This window comes from Molothrus aeneus, chromosome 7 (assembly GCF_037042795.1).
Source record: "Molothrus aeneus isolate 106 chromosome 7, BPBGC_Maene_1.0, whole genome shotgun sequence".
Lineage (NCBI taxonomy): Eukaryota > Metazoa > Chordata > Aves > Passeriformes > Icteridae > Molothrus > Molothrus aeneus.
The window spans coordinates 20,403,867-20,423,741 of record NC_089652.1 but is presented as its reverse complement, the minus strand read 5'-3'; the positions used below and the strand labels follow the sequence as shown (position 1 = coordinate 20,423,741).

Here is a 19,875-nt window from a genome sequence, read left to right as displayed (position 1 = left end):
AGCTTCACATAATGATGTATTCACATTTTCACATTCACAAGATGACTATTTGGGATAGTACGATTTAAATAAGGTCAAATATTAGAGAAAATTAGTTTAAAAAATGAGCAACTGCTTCTGCTTGCATGTTTGTTCAAGCTTTTTTGTTGTAGGTGCCACTTAGGTACCCATTTTGAGAATTGAAATAATAAAGAGCAAAGTGTTTTCTGAGAGAGGGTACTTTCTTTGTATGAAACATGGCTATCTGTAGCTGTATATGTGGAGTTGACTCCTCAGTATATTTAAACCAAAATGTACACAAGTCAAAAATGTTGTAAACACCCATTAAAAAAATAAAAAAAAAGAAGAAAATTAATTGTTCTGATGCTCTAATTAGCCCTTGTATGATGGGAACACATTGAACACATTGAAAAAATATTGGATTCTTGGCAGTACTTTGGAACAATAAATTCTTATAAAGGTCTCTTTTTGTGTATTCAGTGTACATTTCTAAGTCATTGAAACCAGGACAAAAAGAACCTTAATTTTAAAACTGAGCTTGTTCAATACTCGGTTTTTGTATATGTTATACCAGAAATTACTGTCTTGAAAATATAGTGACTGGTTCTGGTTTTGCAACTCCATAGAACATAGTGTTTGAGGTTCACCCGCAGAAATCCATGAGCTGCAGAAACAGTATTTATTCCTGCACACTGGAGGTTTTTTCCCCAGGGGGTATACTTAGGATATTCTTAAATGCTCCATAATTGTATCAATGCATCAAGAAATGTTCTCTTCCATTTCGCAGCAGAGTACCACAGAGCTAGAACTATGAGATAACCCTTCAGCAAAGATTTCAAACGTGCCCCTGAAGACTGCAAGCTCAGTAGTACTTATTGGACTTCAATACTAATTAATCCCCACTACCAGTGCTAGAGATATATCTTGCTTTCTTTGTGGAGCCCTAATTTATCCACATGCTGAAATTTGTGGACATGATGTTCAATGTCTTGCCAGAGGAGTTTTGATTCAGATGGCTGTCTGATGTCTGGTGGATCAGACACACATCTGAATGCTGGGTTCAACCTAGGCCTCAGCAGGAGGAATGATGGGTCTGGAGGTGGGAGCGAGCAGCCCAGAAATGTAAACTAGTTGGCATTAATAGATATTATGGCTGCAGAGAATGTAAGTTTAAAAATTACCAGGTAAATAGAAAAGTGTCACTAGGAAATGCACTACGTACATCGACAATCAGGAAGTCCAGCCAGCACCAGGCATTAGTAAAATATGTTTGGTAGCCATAGGCCACCCACTTCAGCAGCATTTCCAGAATGAAGATGTAAGTGAAGACCTTGTCAGCATATTCCAGCATGGTCTTGATAGTTTTACGTTGTTCAATATATATGTCTTCAAAAGCCTGTGAGTATAAACATTCAAATATATGTTATTTTTGGTTACTGCATATGCTTCAGGTTGTAGCACAACAAACCAAAAAAAGCAACAAAAAAGGGCAATAATATTCAAGAAATGGCAAGGATATGTCATTTCTATATAATGCTTCTTTTTCTGGTAACTCAGAATGTATCTGGCTTTTCCCTATGGAATATATATTTTCCAGCTCACAGGAGGAAGAAGCAGATATTACACAGCAACCACTACACTGGTCAGAGATTTTTTAAAATGTATTTATTTATTTATTGCTGATAGTGAATTATTCTTCTCAGATCATATTGCATATTGACAAATAGAATTAATTCTGCCAAGTGATGTGCCTGGACTGAATTCTATGAGATCATTTGGCTTGTATGTAGGTAGACCCAACTACAAAATCCAGGGCCATAGCTGTAAAATTTTGAGGACAATGACAATACAAGTTACTTTTTAAGTCCTCCGGTTCCTGAAAATTTTAAGTTATAAATCTTAAAATAAGTTCTTTCTTTCTTAAAAAAAAATAAAATTATCTCTCTTAAATCAATTACCTTCTTTATTATTCACATTTCATTAAGTACATAACATTTCCGAGCTCCTTGTGATGTTATTTACACTTTTTGTTCTCATTTTTAGGCAATTGAAAAAACAAATAGCTCCTGCTTTTCATAATTTTTTTTTCCTTTAATTGCTTTCAAATTTCAATTCTGCTATTATTTCTTATGGAGACTGATTTTATCAAGCTGGAAGAACTGGAATGATCTGCTAGCTTGCAAAGATTTGGATATTTTTTGATACTAACATTCATTTTTACTCAGCCTGCTTTTGAACTACTTGATGTCTGTCAGTTCAAATAATTGGTGTTTGTATATCAGTCCTCAAACTAAGGTCTGTGTAGTTCTGGTTACTTGCATCAGGCACTGTGGAACCTGACACTCCTGTATTCCCTAAAACTGGGAAGTCAGCACTTGCGATTTCCTTTGTGCGGGTGGGGGATGCCAGAGGCTGAGTGAGCAGCACTCCTGGCAGGGAAATGTGTCTGCTCCCTGCCCTGCCCTGCCTGCTGCATTTCCTGCCCGTGGTGACAGTGAGACTTGTCTGGAGCATGGCCTTGGGGTGAATATGGGATGCAGAGCTGGTGGGTACAAAGAGACCTCTTCACTATCACAAAGGACTTCAAAGGGAGAGCAGAGTCTCACATCTCCAGAGGCTTGGGCTAATCCATGGTCTTTGAAATGTTTTCACAAAGTAAAGGTTCTTTGCATAACACACCTTAGGCCACAAGCACAAGGTTTTAACACTGTGGGATCTTGTCTAAAACTTCCTCTAAATATAGTTATAGAAATTCACCTTTTTCAGATCTCTTTCCACTACTTTTCTCATGTAAGTTTCTTGTCACTGAAGATTATCTCCACTTAGTTATATGAACCAAAATTCAATGGTGTAAACTTGATCTTTTGTTATTTGGAGGATTTTAAATGACAGGGAAGGCGTCACATGGTATTGCATGAAAGTTTTTTTTCTGATGGTTGTGTCAATATTAGACCAAACAAAAGCAGAATAATTCTTAGAGATGTAGCTGAAACTAGGGATAGATATTATCATAAACTGCTAACAGTATTAACAGTATTTTAAAGTGTTGGCAGTGGTCTAATAAGCTTATAATACAATTTTGAAATACAACTTGGTTTATTAGGTATTATTTATTATATGTAATAATAATACTTATTATTACAAGTAATTAGCCAAAGGGTAACTAAATCTGTCACGGTATGCTAGATATGCTCTGCATTATCTTACAGCAAATAGTTTGCCTAAGAAACGTCACCTCTGTGTATTTTTACAGGCTCACTTTAATTTAAAAATTCGTCTATAATTTCTTTATTCTTCATCATTATTTGTATCTTTAAAAAAAACCATATTATTGTTAGGGTTTATTTAATTTATTGTTATAGATTTTTATTATAGTTGGCTTCCCTTTATTCTGCCCTTGCATGATTGTTAGAGCAAATTCATGTTTTTGCAGATGTCCCTTCAGTCTACATAAGTATGAGTCAGGTGAAGCTGAATTGTAAGTCTAAATAATCAGCTCTTATTCTTAGAAAGGAATCAAAAAAAACCCCACACAGTCTTAGCTTCTTTTTACTGTTCAAGCACACAACATTTATAGGACTACAGAAACCAGCCCTGGCCCTTGCAAGGTGTTTTGAACTGTTTATGCCATTATAGCTCCAAACACTCAACAGTGACAGTCCTTTTCCCTCAGCTACAGCAGTAAACAGCAGAGAAAGGAGGGAGCACACTCAAATAAGAAAGTTTAGCACATTCTCCTCTTCACATGTGGTTTCTCTCTGCCTGAGGCATATCACTGCCACTTCCAGCAACAGAGGTAGGCTCTCTCTAATCACCGATGTCTGTTCTTTTTTCTACATGTTGTTAAGAAGACACTGTTTTTGCTGTTTTTCCCAAGGCCTGAATAAAATTTAGTCCTATCATTTGAAGACATGGAATTGTGTTAAGTTAAAGCAGTGTTAGAAGAGACAATTTTAAGGAGTTTTCTGACAACATGGAAACATTCTGTTCATGTTTTACTTACCAGAGCTCCACTACTGAGGAGAATCATAAAGACAATGAAAGTCTCAAACCAGTTGTGTTCAACGATTCTGAAGCAGGTTTTTCTAAGGTTCCACCACTGTTTTCCTCTCCCTTCTTCTATACTTACTTGACAGCATTTGAACCTTCTTACACAGCCTTTAGAACATTTTATGTAATGAGAGGAGAAAAAAAGGAGAGATTTTGTTGAGTTTCATTAATTTTGGTTATGCATTCTGTTAATGATACAATGCTATCTTACTGTGCTATTTAGTAAAAACCAATTGATTTTCACCTAGATAACTTTCTTTTTCCTCAAAGAAAAAGATATCATTGAGACAATTGGAATTTTCAGTTAAATAAACAAGTGAGAAGAATGCATTTCTCATTTATCAAGAAGTGATCAGTACAGTGCGCACAAAAAGATAAAAGTCCATCAGACATGAAGCCAAATTACAGAATACAAAATAAGAGTTAAAATATACAAACTCATCCAAATGTCAGGTAGGTCGATGTAGTAAGAGATGGGCTAATGATATTAAATTGTACCTTCTTTTGTTCAGGATACTCAATTTGGACAACATTGCATTCATTGCATTAAAAAATTCTAAGTCTTTTAGCTAAAGTCTGGGCTTTTCAGTACCAGCTAATTTCTCTAACTTGTGCCCCTAATTTATTTTACACTTTTATGATTTAGCTGCTGAATTTTATGTAGAAAAATACTAGTAATAAATAATGGTATTTTTCCATGACAAATCCTAGACTGTTATGGTACTACCTCTTACAAGTCCAATGTAAATTTCTAAAGAATGATCTGGTCTCATGTCCAGAAGTAATCCAACCTGACAATAGCATTTATTCTCCAATACATAAATCTAACTTTTCTTTACAGGTACAAAAAATGGCATTTGTATCCTTATCTTACTGTTTTAAAATAATATTTATTTCTCCACCTCCTCCACATGCACACATCCATAAGGGTTATCCCAAGGAAATGCCATTGGAAAAACATTTATGACCAGCTTGGGGTTTTATTGAATTGTGGGACAATAGAAGGAAGAATGAAAGATGAAGGAATCCACCAGGTTAGACTGTTCTTTCCCCAGGTGGCACACAAGGCTCTTCCTTCTCCTTTTGCCAATTTGTTGAAGATTCATTTAGCATTTTTCACAAGACCATCTAGGTGGAGTTTTCATTTATCACTAAACAGCTATTGTAGTAATGTATACTTTATAAAACACTTAGATATCTATGAAGAATATTTTTAAAGTGTGTTTACTATCTGTTACTAAACTCTGAAAGTACACTAGCATACTAAAACAAAACTTTCAATACCATACTTTTTCTTGTTTTAAAAATTGAGATATATTTCCAATAAAATGTTTTCTGAACTGTTTATCCAGTACATAGTATAATTGTGGTATCAGTTTCCATGTAATATATTATGGAGTAAAAGTAATACTGCTAATAATCAGAACTTAAACAATAACAAAAGGAAATATGATTAATAAATCTTAATACTTAACTTACATAGAAAATAGTTCTGTAATTGTATTAATAATTATTACTAGTGTTTTTCTCCCAGATACCTTCTGTGAAGCAGGCCTCTGGCTCCTGGGCTTCTTCAGGTTCAGCTTCTGGTTGTTCTTCTGCAGGAAGTCCAATATCAACTGTGCTGCCTTCAGATGAACTGGATGAATTTAACTTCTGTAAAGGAAAAAAGCATCACAAATGAACAGTAAATAATTTAAAAGCAAATATTATTTGATTCTGGAATAAGAAAATTAGACAATACTTTTGAATGTTCTAGAATGCAACATAAGTAAATTGTTGATAAACATCTGAGAAATTTATACAGTCTGATTTTCCTCCTGTAGTGCCTCAATCTATTAAATAGAAGGTGTATCAGTAACAGATCAGATTTCAAATAAAATTGTGCTTTAAACTGAAAAATATGGGTAATGCTAAGTCTGAGAAGACTTATGACCACAACAACCCATAAGTCATAATGATCTCTTGACCTACATAGAAATAATGAAGCTTAAAAAAATATACAGGAATTTGTAGTGTCTACTGAAAATCAGTAAGAGGCTAAAAATAACTCCATAAATGAGGTGGGAGCTCAGAGGAACGAGGAAAAAAAGCAGAGAAGGCCATACTTCAGGGGTTAGTAAATCCAGATTAAATTTGCTGAAAGTCTAGCTCAGAGTGAAGCAGAATCTGCATACAATAAGCCTGAGGTAGTTTATGCCCGTAAAAAATCAGATTGTGTTTTATCAACAAATTTTCAACAACATGATAAGCATAAATATAGTGAGGCATAAGCTGGAAACCAAATTAAAAAAAAAGAAAAAAACAATGCACTTAAGCTTAGTCTCATCCTAAAAATCCAAAAACTGTTGTAACACATAACATGCAGCTGGAACCTGGTTACAATCTATGTCTTTGGCATCATGGCTAAAACTTGGGCAAAATTGTGAAGGAAATATATTTAAATATGTATGGCTAAACGAAATAATGAAACAACTGCAATATAAATCACTGAGTATAACTATAAACTCAGCACTGCCAAGACTACCAATAAACCATGTCCCCAGGTGCCACATCTTTTAAATACCTTCAGGTATGACAATTCAGCCTCTTCCTTGGGCAGCCTATTCCAGGGCTTGACAATCCTGTCAGGGGAGAATTTTTCCCCAGTATCCAATCTAACCCTCCCCTAGTGCAACTTGAGGCCATTTCCTCATCCAGTCTCTTCTTATTTGGGGAAAGAGGCTGACCCCCACCTCACTTCAGCCTCCGCCCAGGTTCATCAGTGCTGGGTGGCAGCAGCCCTTTCCCTACTGAGGACAAAAAAACCCCCAAACACTAACAATTATTAAAGCAGTAGTAGCAATATGCCAGAAGTGTCACAGCTTCAATGGGATAAAAGGTAACCCTGTTCCTACAGGTAGCAGCACATCAGCAGAGAGCTTTCCTAAGCTTTCCTAAACTGAGTCAGTGTCTAAACAGGATTAATTCTCCCTTGGTCAGTCATAAACCAGCTGGTGTCTCTCTATTTGGCTGTCTGTTCTGTGGTGGGTTGGAAGACTGTACTGGACAGCACAAATGTAGTTGTGGAGAGTGGATGATATGTCATTGTTTTCTTCTAAAGGATCTTTGTTTAAATGTTTTATTTTGAAATTCTTCATGCTGGGGGTGGTTCATAATGTGCTGAAAGAAATTTTAAGAATCTTTATTGTAGCACTGGTTCATAAGTCAATAAGTCAAATTAATTATAGACATTTTAGCTAATATTTAACAGGAAATAATTATTAATGCTGCAGATATTAATTAGGAAGTAGGAACAACATTGTCTCTGAAATAAGTTGCTGTGGGGAGAGGCTGTTTTGTACAGGTCTCCTTTCTTGGAAGAGGATCCAAAAATCTCACTTAGCTTAACATCGAATTTTTGCTGAGAGCACTAGAGGGCTCTTACACACACTGAAAGGATTGTGATAAAGAATTCAGCTACCCTAAAAGTTGGTGTCTGAAGCACTGGTAGCAATACAACACTGGGACAGAAGGGGGAAGATGAGCTATCCTGTAAAAAAATTGCATTGCAACCAAAATGGGAACTAGCTGGTTAAGGCTGAGGTTTCTCAAGTGAGAAAATTAATGTTGTTAAGTGTCTGGAAAGGCAATTTTCTAATTCAACTAAAATGGCAACAAAATAAGTCATTGAGGGTGTAGCTGTTTTACAAAGTCATCGAATCAATTTAAATTATTTTGCTAAAATAGCCACACACAAAAAGTTATATAATGGAACAGTTATAGCTTTAATACGGTTTTTAAAATTACAGTTCTCAAAAAGGCTTTATATCAATAGTTTGATATAAAGCATTCCTTTAGCAACAGTAGATATTTTAATCTACTAATGTTGGTACTTTTCAATTTTAACAACCAAGTGAATTTGAAGTATATGGGAGAGTCTATGGTTAAGCCTTCTTTTCATGGGAATCTAGGTGCAGAAGAGCTGACAGTTTAAAAAAGAATTCCTATGTCTAAAGGAATGTCTAAAGGAGTTACATAAACTATTTATAGGTTTTCTGGTTTATATATGCTTTTTCAAGGGGCAGAGAGAAGATGTATCACACTCCTCATGGGACCCTTTTCACAGAAGGCAAACAAAAATTTCTGGTGGAATAACACTGGGGCAAAGGCACTGTCCCCTACAAGTTGTTATAACTACCATGTGGACCATGCATAGTTTTTATGGATTAGTTGAGTCTCCCATTACATGGCCTCTTATCCCCTCTAGGAAGCTTTAATTTTTTAACTCTTTCTCACACTTCTGTTCATCAAGAATGAAGTCCTCGTTTATACACTCATTTATGCCTATCTACAAAGAAATGTCAAAATAAATTATTAAGAATGGAATACACTGGCTTATGAGAAGTAAAAAAAACCTAATCAAACAAAATCCCACATAACAAAGACTCTCAAAAGATCAGAGAGAATGCAAAAAATATCTAAATACCTCTTTGCTTTCTTCCAGGTCTGATTCACTACTAAATTCTTCTGTGTTTAGATTTTCAAAGTCGGATTCACCCACAGCAATGGGCACTGTCACAGTAAGGCTTGGGTTGTTTATGAATGACATGTAATCACTCTCATCAATTATGTATTTTTCCACACTGCTGCCTGTGCCTATACCACTGGTGGTTCCATTTGCATCTTTAATATAGTCATGGTCCTTGCTTAGTTCCACGGTCGTATGGTTAGAAATACAGCTATTTTTGTTGTTTAAATCTTCAAGTGGCTTGATTTCATCTAAAGCTTTCTGTTTTTTAACAAAGGCTTTTTGGATGAATTCACGTGCTTTTCTCTTCACATAATCTATGCCTTTCTGCATTCTTGCCACAGCAATCTGGAGATTGTTCATTTCATTATCATCGTCTGTCACAGCAAGGTTGTCTGCACTAAATGAGCTCAAGAGCAAGGCCAAAAATAGGTTCAGCACCTGCAGAAAGATTTAAAAAATATGTTCCAGAGTTTATTTTAAAACAAATTTATTTTATTTTAAAAATATCCATTTATTGACATCAAAGACTAAAATCCCAATAACTAACCATAACCAAAAAAGTACTGTCAAAAATTTTTCTCTTCTCCATAAAAACCAAGTTTATTTCACTTATCTTAGGTCCTGCTCACTATTCAAAATTTGTACAACTGACTAATATCTCTGTAAATGTGTCTTGAATTCCCCACACTATGTAAATATTTTGGTGTCAAAGCTTATAATCTAAAAATGGAGCTGTCAGATTTGCTGTTCAGCATCATTAAAAAATTTAATTTAGCCCATCTCACAACAGAAATTAGATTATTCAGGTGACTAATCATATGGTATAAATAATAAAAAAATCCACAGCAAATGGTTTATAAAGAGCCCATATACTAAAATTATTTGGAGCACAAAATATTTTCAAAGGGCCAAAAGAGAAATTAGCCACATTCTTAAGTACCTGCTCTGACATTCTTAGGATTTTGACATGGCAGAATATTTTGTTCTCTTTCCAAAAAAGCTCTTAAGCTTAACTTTAAGCATTTCTTGAAACCACCTGCTTAAGTGCTTTGTTGAAGCAGAGCCAGAGCACTTAGTTCACTTCAGGACTGAGACCACTCTCTTGCCAAATGATTTTTTGTTAACACTTTGATTACTTACCACTAGGTTTCCAATCACCATGACCATCATGAAGACTGTAAGGCACATGGCTTGGCCTGCAACCTCCATGCAGTCCCACATGGTTTCAATCCATTCTCCACACAGCACTCGGAATACAATCAGGAAAGAGTGGAAGAAATCTTGCATGTGCCAGCGAGGGAGCACACAGTCACTTGCAATTTTGCAGACGCATTCCTTGTAGTTTTTCCCAAAGAGCTGCATCCCAACCACAGCGAAAATGAACACAATGATGGCCAGCACCAGGGTCAGATTCCCCAGAGCTCCCACGGAATTACCAATGATTTTTATCAACATATTTAGTGTTGGCCAGGATTTTGCCAATTTGAAAACTCGCAACTGGAAGGAAAGAAAAATATTGTTAGGAGAACCAGAAAGATACAAGGGTATTTTAAAGTTTATTTGTGGAAGGATATTGCTGCCTTTAGTTGATTGTTCAGAGGGTATCATCTTGTCTAAAAGCATGAAGATGGAAGTTTCCTTCAAGAAAAATTTGTAAATTGGTATTCTGAAAGCATAGCTTTTACTGAAGGCCAAAGAAGCTACTGATTTGAGCTTAAAATCTAGGGCTCACTGGTTAAAATAATCTGGACAACTTTTCAACTAGTGTTTCTAGAGATCTGTTCCTGTGATGCCAATCAGAGCATAACACCTGTACTGAGTCAATTTATGTCTGCATGGTGGGATGTTTAAAGTGTGTATCTACAATGGATACAACGGAAATAGGCCCAGAGCACCCACTGCTATCTGGATCTCTATCAATTTCTATTGAAGACTGTAAAGTACCACAATTAGTAAGGATTTGTGTTAATGAAACTGTCCTCAGGATCAATGTCATGGCAAAGATCAAGCAAAGTTTTTAAGACAAAAATAATATTATTTTCATGAAGCCACATTGAAAAATCAGTACAATTGAAGTATATTTACCAATCTGAATGACCGGAGAACAGATAGTCCTTCCACATCAGCAAGACCAAGTTCAACCAAGCTAAGGGTTACAATAAAGCCATCAAAAATATTCCAGCCTTCCTGGAAATAATAGTAAGGATCCATTGCAATTATCTTGAGAAACATTTCTGCTGTGAAGATTCCAGTGAAGACCTGGGTTCAAAAGGCAGTTTGTTATTGCAAGGTGAAACATAATACTCCATTCTAGTTTAATTCAAGCTATGTGTTATCCAAAAGAAATACTTAAAAATAGTTATATTTACTGTAGAGATTTATTATGCCCACCTTCCCTTAACAAGTGTCAGAAAACCAGGTAATTTTTCTATCAATTAAATTTTATACTAAGCAAATTGCATAAACTTCTGTTTTATAACATTTAAACAATATGGACTTTCTCATGTGCAGTACAAACAATGTCCCAAATTTGATTTTCAGAACATAAACCAGAGTGCTTTCCAAGAAATTATATGGTATTGCTCTTCTTGGTATACAAATTAGGCCAAATCTAAGACTAAAGGGGGGCAGCTTCTTGCCTGCTATGACCTGCCTATAGTTCAGTTCAACAGAGCTGTGATTATTTATGCCAGATGAATAAATGGTATATTATAATGTACCTCAGTTGATACAGCAACTGAGATACATTATGATGTGCTGAGGTACAACAATTTCCTGAAGCTGAGTAACTTCTACCTGGATGTGCCCAGAAGTAGCAGTAAAGCTGGTTGGCTCAGACACTTCAATGTCAGGAATAAAAGAATATTTAAGAATGCATTTTAAACAAAGTGCTGCTGGTAGTGGTTTCTCATCATGAGTTTATATGCTGAATGAAGTAGGAATTAAATTTAAGGCACACCAAAGTAATAACCCTGAGTAGCTTTGAAAGAAGTCTTGGGAGAATTTCTTTTAGGATAGGAATGTACTAAAGTCACTAAAGTTAAAAACTGCTTGAGCCCTGCTCTGAAAGGTTTTTTTGGTTTTGTTGTTTTTTTTTTTTTCTGGTTTTGATAACCCATTTTTCAGCAAGCTGAAAAGAAAATAGGACAGCTAAAGAGAATAATCTAAGTGGGATAATCAGGAGACAGGAAAGAAGTCTGACTTGCTCTGCCTAGGAACACCAATACTCAAGATAGATTGTTACAGTCTTTACACTCTAGATACAAACACCAGAGAGGGAAAGGTTACCAATTTTTAAGATGCAGGATTGGAACTCCTGAGAAAAACATAAAAATGATACAGCTTGAAATGCTGACAGGTTCCTAACAATCAGAACAGCACAAGAAGCATTAAAGTGGAGCTACTGGAGGAGGCAAGCTCTGAGATCCTCTCTATTGCAGAAGGGGTTTGTGTCAGGGAGCCTAAAACTGGAAGAATGTGGTGCCTATGGACAGGTTCTTGCACACTCCCTTTGTAGTCAGAGGTACATGAAGATTTATATGGAATTTTCTTGTTTGGAAAACAAACTTTTAAAATGCTACAAGATTTTACATTTTATAAAGAAACAGAGGTTCAGCATTTCCCTTATATTAAGTATATGAAAATCAATTGTACAATTTTGTATTAATTATCCCCCTCAAATTCTATAGTTATTTACATGGTCTATTTGTTCCTCATTACGAAACAAGGATTATTAAAAATCACATTATAAGAAATCAATTCTTCAAGAAGGAGATAAAGTAGGACTGTAGCTGCAGATACTTCTATGTGATCAAACATGTCAGTTCAAAAGCAGGAGAGCTACAAAAAGTTAACTCATGAAATCTTGAATAATTTATCTTTTTGAAGCAGAGAGAAAGGGAGAAAATACAGCTGACAACCTGAGGAAAATACGTCTTACTAATTATCAGAGGATAAAAACAATAAAAAATAGGAGAGAAAAAAGTACTGTGGGATATTTTTTTACATAAAACATAGGAAGAAAACAATCCACTTATCCATATAAAAAGACTTTTGCACAAGAAAATTCTAGAAATGCTTTTAAAGGGATCTTTTATCAATTGTAAGTTTCTGCTCAGGAAACAGCAATTAAAAACACATTCATAATTTAAAGATTTGTATTGTATTGATTGAGAAATTAACACTGCATTTATTTGCATACTGTCTGTTTCATGGAAACAATGTATTTCCTGGTTTAGTAGCTACACAAATCAAACTCTGCTTAAGATGGACATTACTTAATGTAGCATTGGAGCCAATTTTTAAATTTTTAATTTGATTTTGCAGAATACAGCAGTATATTGATTTCACAGTATCCTAAGCTACATGAGTCAGGGTTGACAGTCAAATTTCCAAAAATGTTTCTGATACTTATATCTGAAGGCCAGTAAATACCCAAAAAGCTGTTAAAACCTTTTCTTTCACTTATTACAGGCACACTTCCTTCCAAATCATGAATGTAAAACCCCAACAAACTTACCAGATTTCCAACTGAAAGTACATTATTGAATTCTTCGGTCATTGGATAATGTTCCATAGCCATAAAGAGTGTATTTAAAACAATGCAAATTGTAATAGCCAGGTCAACAAATGGGTCCATTACCACTAAGTTGACGATATGCTTAACTTTTAACCAATGCGGACTGCAGTCCCAGATCAAGAAAATATTTGCAAATTTATACCAACATGGTGGGCATTTCTGTCTCGATTCTTCAAGTTCTGTGGGGAAAAGAAGGTTTATATTTGTAACTATGTGATTTCTCTAACATTGCTCATTCAAATATGAATTGTACTAGTCAAGTTTTCAGTCTGCAGTGGTACTGATCCACCTCCTTTAAGCCCCCATTCCACAGGGCTTTTAAGGAAAGCCTTTAAAAATTGCTATTGAATATATTTGCTGTGTTCAAAGCTTATCTATCAAGCACAACTTCTTTGTATTACAATCACTATGCCCATCAGCATCAACTGATGCATTGGTTTGTATTATGCATTTAATTTTTCCTTGATTACACTTCAGGTTGTTTCTCTCACCTACTGTTCAAGTATGTAAATATTTTTTATTCTGAAATTTGTACCATTTAAGTGAAAATGCTCATTCTGAATTCAAGAAGAAAACCATTTTGATCACCTAGAGTAGCTTTACAGAATGACTGAACGAATATAACTGTAAAAATGCTTATATATTTTAACAAGAGTTGCATATGTTTGAAAAATCTTCAGTGGGTTTTTTTGTGTCCAATAATACATTTTTAATTACTATGCATAAGTACCCACTCAGTTATGACCATGCACATGAGTTAGATGGTGGCAAAACAATGAGATAAAATGCTTCCTTATATAATAACTTTAATGCTTAGTTATGTAATAACCTTAATGAATAAAGAGCTTTGATTTTACTGATAAATACATGTCAGTTTGTTGGATGTTATCTGTACTTAAGCTATTTTAAATCTGTTTTCAAGTTTCAACTCAAACTTTTAGAAATCTATGGGAAAAACAGTATTAAATATTAAGCTATGCATAGCACACACCTTCCACAGTGTTTGTGAGGATGCTAGCAATACTCATGGCTCTTTCCCTTAAAGCTGGATCTTCCAAGAAGTCCATAGAAACGTGAAAAGAACCTGATATTCTCTTCCTCATTTCTGGTTCTGTCGTGGTGCCCTATACAGAGAACAATAGAAGATGAGACTACTTTGGAGAAACAACCAGATAAGCAAATACGACATAAGCCTGTTAGTAGTGTCTTAGCTTGGACACGTGCTCCGTGCACTTCATATTTTATCATGTCGGACTTTTATTACTTTTCAGTAACTTTTAAATAATTTCAGAATTCCATTGGGTCACAGGTACCTACAGTTGAAGATTGACAGAGAGTTTATTTACTCAATTTTGCATTTTTTTCTTTAAGATATGAAAAGTCTTTAAACATTTAAACAAATTTAAACAAATGGAAAAGGGTTGAGTCCAAAATATTGCACAAAATTTTTCAAACTGTAATTTTTTTTTCCTTGCTCCTGTTGACAGGATATTCTGGGGTTTGTAACATAATAGTCTTTTCTCCTAATCAAACTGTAGCAAGTAAGAAAAGTCTGACTTCCTCATGCTTCCTCATGCTAGTACTTTTTAGCAGTCTGAGTAGACAAATTTTAACTAAGCAAGAAATTTTTTGGAGACATTTTCTCTTACCTTTGTATGGTAAGAGAATGGCAGCAATACGTGCTGCCAATATGTTCACGCAGACATTTGCATTTTTAGAAGTATGTATTGAACTTTGATCTTCCAATGAACTCTTTGTTGTCTATTCTACAATACTCCACCAAAAATGGATGGAAAATATATAGGAATGAGAAATAAATGGTAGTAAGGAATTGACAACTTCCTTACATTTTTAACCAGGCTGATAAGGAAGAGGGATATCAAAATTAACTAATAATGCTAATTTTGATAGTGGTAATACAGCATCATATTGATTGCAGTTATATAACATTTTTGTATAATATTTTCCATTGTATATCAACTATGATAGCTAAATGGACCTTTAGATCAGCTAAAGGAAAGTATGGCACAGTAATACACGGAAGCATAGCATTTTTATGAATGTGTAAGTTATTATTCTATGACTTGGAAACTGTGACTTGCATTTGTTAGTTATGTGAATCTTTGTAAGTAAATGCTTAGCTTGCAAACCTATCTTAGCTGTTTTATTTACTAAAGAGTTTACAAGATGCAGGAGCATTCATAGCTTGACCAACCAGGAAGCATTGCCAAGGGTTCCATTCTGTAGAAAACACTGGCTGGTGCAGTAAGAAAAGGCCACCATGCCTGAGCTATTTAAAACTTTCTTACATTGTCATCAGTAGCTGGCTTATCTATTATCACCTCTGGCAGAAGCTGTCCAACAGGCGATGTAGGAACAGATGGTCCACCAACCAGGGAAACCACCCCATTGCAATCCACAGTGCTGTGCATCTTCCCATTCACTGGAAACACTGCCAGCATCCTGGATGACCTACTGGCCTGGCTGATGTTGCTGTTGCGCCTTTCTCCGTGCCTGCGCGGCACAAAGAGAGAGTCTCTTCTGCTGTCGTTGTCTTCAAAAGTGCTGTGCTCATCATCAGCAAAGTCATTTTCTGATCCTACATCCTTTGCTCGACCTCTGAAGCTGAAAAGACTTGTTCTGCTGTTGCGCCTTGGGGAAAACAGGGAGCCACGAATGCTCAGCAAAGACTGCAGGCAAATAAAAAATATGTGAATATTAGCTGAAATCCTCAAACTTAGCACTGTTATTAGATTAGCATTGGTTTTCTTTTTTTCTTAAATAAGAGTAACCATATTACCCGGAAGCTACATGCTGCTGTGAAATTTTTGCATGTATTTCATTAGAGATGTATTTTGCAGATAGAAGTATCACTGTTTATGGATTCTTAAGACAAAACCAGTACTGAAGACTCCTTTTGCAGCTGAAGTTGCCAAATAGATTAGTTGTATAATTCCCACTGAGAAAAAAAAGGAAGTCCATACATGCACTCTGTTTCATGTATGAGGGATCTTGCCCATAGTGACAAACGTTGGCTCAAACATCATTGAAACAAGAGGAAAATGTGAGACTATCATAACAGAAAAATATTGTAGCATTTTAACCGGTAATATGTAATCATGCTAAAAGGAACCCTACATAATCAGAGAATATTTTAATATTATTTTTAAATAATGCCATTAAAAGAACAGAGATATGAGGTTACATTTAATTCTGAGGGGTTTTTTTACAAGGCAATCTAGCAGCTAGAGCACTTCCTCTCAAGCCCTAGCAACAGTAATATAAAGTATCAGAATTTCCTTTGTTTATGAAGTAGAATCATATTACTGTACTTTAGGAAGACTAAAAGAGTTTTGCAACAGCTTATGATGCTTTAAATATGTTTTTACCAAAAAAAAAAACTATAGGCAATACCTGATGTGGAGAAGAGTATTTCTTTTCATATGTCAGTCTATTGCCTTCAATAGACAATCGGAAACCTTTCCTTCTGATGCTGTCTTCTGATTCAGACTTGTGAAATTCATCTTCATCTTTTTCCTCTCCTCCAGACTGCTCTTTCTGTTTCCTTTTTTTCCTTCTATTTCTCCTCTCTTTTGCACTCTTTGAACTCAATTTTGATGCGTCTGAGGAGCTTTCTGAGAGGCCTCCTGCTTCTCCTCCAGCACTAGGCTCCCTGGACTCTGCAGATGCTGTTACTGCTGCTGCTGCCACCGCTGCTGCCTGCCACGATGCAGAAGGAATTGACCAAACCATGAACTAATGTTTTCCTTTCTTTAATTTACTTATACATAATTTCTACTCCAGAAGTCCCACTTCCTAACACTTTCCATAGGGTATCCTCTCCCTAGGTTTTTCTTCTAATTATTATTAATCAGTTGACTCAAGATATGTGTTGGTCATAGACTTCTCTCATCGTTCATGAGTAAATTTTAAATGCAGAAATTGACCAGACTGCATTAATTGCACTAGACTAGAAAAACAGAGTGAACAACCCATACCTAGTTTTGAATATACCCTTCTTCAGTGCAGAATAGAAAACCTCTGAGCTAACTCAGTCATGGAAAGACCAACAGGGTGCTTTGTATTTCCAGTTTTGGGAAGCAGAAGTTGAATATCTCCAGTAAACTCACTTCCTTACAGTCCTGCATTATTACACCATAAATGATACCTGTGCTGCTTCTTGTTGCTTCTTCAGTTGTTCCAGCATCTGTTGAAATTCTGCCTCCTTCTGCTCTGCTTCTTCCAAGGTTGCTTGGTTCTGTTCTTCATAGGCCATGGCAACCACAGCCAGGATCAGGTTTATCAGATAGAAAGAGCCCAGAAAAATCACCAGAACAAAAAATATCATGTATGTCTTCCCAGCAGCACGAAGAGTCTGGAAATAATAATACATATATAAGCAAGTATATGTTAACAGTTATTTTTTTCATACTGTTAAAATTCAGATAAGAAAATAGACTCTTGTCCTTTTGCATCACTGATACAAACACATTTGGTCTATTTTTCATTAAAAATTTCTCACCAATTGATAAAGGTTCTCCCAGAAGTCCTGAGTCATTAGCCGAAACAGTGACAAGAAAGCCCAGCTGAATGTGTCAAAACTTGTGTAGCCATAATTGGGATTTCTGCCAGCTTTCACGCAAGTATATCCTTCTGGGCACTGCCTACAAAGACAAACTGGACATTACCTATTTAATCATATTTTAATATTATCACCTGGATGTTAGTGTACTCATTTGTGCAGCCAGAACTGCAAAATAACATGTTTTGCCAGGTTTTGTCATCAGGTATTGCTCTTTATTTATTTATCTACCAGGCAGGAGCTATACTGATACTAAATTACTTATTCATCATGCAAACACTCAGTTTACCGAGCAGTCCACTGAGCTCTGATCAAGAATACAGAACTTAAGCCCAGTATAAAAGTCTTTCTTATGTGAAAGAAAGTGGTCACTCAAAATAACCCCCACTAGAACTGTGCATCTATGGAATATAGATCTAATTTCTACACAGTGCAATAATATGATGAAATTCATTCTTACCCAGCATCAGAGCTATTTCCACAAAGCAGAGCATCATTTTGCCCTTCCAGAAAATAAAAATGACCTGTTTCAAAAAGAATTTAAAAAATTATAAAATTCAAATCATAGCCATTATCTCTAAAAGTTTTAAGGTGATTTCTGACCCAATTTTAAACAAGCAGTGCTATTTTCTCAGCAGGACAATAGTTTTAGAGTAAATGACATTATGAATTTCACTAAGCATTATCACTCACAGCACTCACTGTTAAAATGCCAAAATTTACTAAAAATTCTGTCAAATGCTTCTGGATGTGGATTCTCCCTTCTGTCTGATCGCTGAGCTAAACAGTCCTTTTTGAAATAATGTACTGTTGTTTATTAGAATAATTACAATCTATCTAAAAAAATGTTTTCATAATTTCTTCAAAATTTCCTGATCGGTATTTCCAGGGGTTTCAGTTTGTTGCTCACGAGCACTTGTGACAGTTATCAAATATGTAAACCCTGCAAAAACCTACCCAGCTTCCAGTGGCTCTGATGGCCATGGGTGTGCATACATTGCAGTTGTGGCTCACCCACTGTATGAAGGCCCTGGCATACACCTAAATTTAACTCAGACATAATTACTGCAGCAGCCACAACTTTTTAAGTAAGATTTTAGGAGTACATGACAAAATTATTGAACACCTTAGTAAAATAAATTGGTAAAGTTCCACCAAATCACCCTGCAACCAATCATCCCAATGTCTGTACAGCAATGCCATAGTTAAAAGACATTTTAGATGGTTTAAATAACAATGACATTGACCTATCTCTTCTTAGAAGAACAAAGAGATGAGAAAAACTTTGTGCTTATTAAGATTCATCTTGACTGTATCCTTGAGAAGTGTTTTTCTTTTCCCTTTCAAAGCAGATACCTACAGTCTTGATTGCTAAAGTCTTGATTTTTGGAAGAATTATCATAGGACAAGCCTCTCCTGTAATAACAATCTCCCATTTGGCCACAGGCAGAAGGATGATTTTTATACAGGGTCAGACCATGTGTCCCATTTCTGATGGAATCCAAAATATTGCCTCAGGTAGTCTGTAAGGACAGGGCAGGGACAGTGGTGATGCTCCTCTGAGCACCTCCCTGGCTCCAACACTTCTGAATCACAGCAGCCTCAGAATCAGGGTGGTACATTTTTTGCTTTCTGAGACCATTTAAACCTCATGTTGGATTTCTTTGCCATTTAACTGTCCTGTTAGATTCCCTTAAAATGATAGCCTTTGAAAATGAGTGCAGCTGAGTTTCATCTTGACTCTGCCTGTGCTGCCCAAGCCAGGCTACTACAGGCACTAAGGAATTCTGAGTCTGAGGAGGTGTCACAAGCTGCTGGCTCAGCACGTATTGATTTGCTGCAGAAGGGAAACAGTACCTGGGCCAGCCTCATCACTCCATCCTGTGAGCAAAATTCACCATTTGGAAAAGTGAGTCTTTAAGCTGTTAAGTAGACCTTGTTCTGACACTTTGCAAAGGACTAATTTTCAGTGTCTAAAGATGTATCCATATCTCACAGGGAGCAATCCCCTGTGCTGTGCCAGTTGCACAGCCCTGTGTGTGGCTGCTGTCACTCTGGGCTGGTGTGCATTGCAGAGCTGCTCCGTGCTGAAGCACAGCTGTAAACAGAAAGCTGACAGCATGCTGGACACAGCTGACCCTTAGGAAGCAA

The 19,875-nt window shown here is 35.9% G+C and overlaps 1 protein-coding gene across 5 annotated transcripts in view; it reads right to left on the bottom strand.

Annotated features, from left to right (window-relative positions):
- Positions 1-19,875, bottom strand: part of LOC136558604 (sodium channel protein type 1 subunit alpha) — an 87,638-nt gene that overhangs the window by 26,761 nt on the left and 41,002 nt on the right. For all 5 annotated transcript variants that reach the window (XM_066553167.1, XM_066553164.1, XM_066553163.1 and 2 more), the window contains 13 exons: positions 18,185-18,248; positions 17,665-17,806; positions 17,311-17,517; positions 16,557-16,862; positions 15,485-15,832; positions 14,134-14,266; positions 13,083-13,321; positions 10,649-10,822; positions 9,704-10,060; positions 8,519-9,001; positions 5,589-5,706; positions 4,004-4,158; positions 1,223-1,396 (listed from right to left, as the gene is read on the bottom strand). In XM_066553167.1, the coding sequence (XP_066409264.1) occupies positions 1,223-1,396; positions 4,004-4,158; positions 5,589-5,706; positions 8,519-9,001; positions 9,704-10,060; positions 10,649-10,822; positions 13,083-13,321; positions 14,134-14,266; positions 15,485-15,832; positions 16,557-16,862; positions 17,311-17,517; positions 17,665-17,806; positions 18,185-18,248 (2,900 nt within the window). The remainder of the gene's footprint in view (positions 1-1,222; positions 1,397-4,003; positions 4,159-5,588; positions 5,707-8,518; positions 9,002-9,703; positions 10,061-10,648; positions 10,823-13,082; positions 13,322-14,133; positions 14,267-15,484; positions 15,833-16,556; positions 16,863-17,310; positions 17,518-17,664; positions 17,807-18,184; positions 18,249-19,875) is intronic.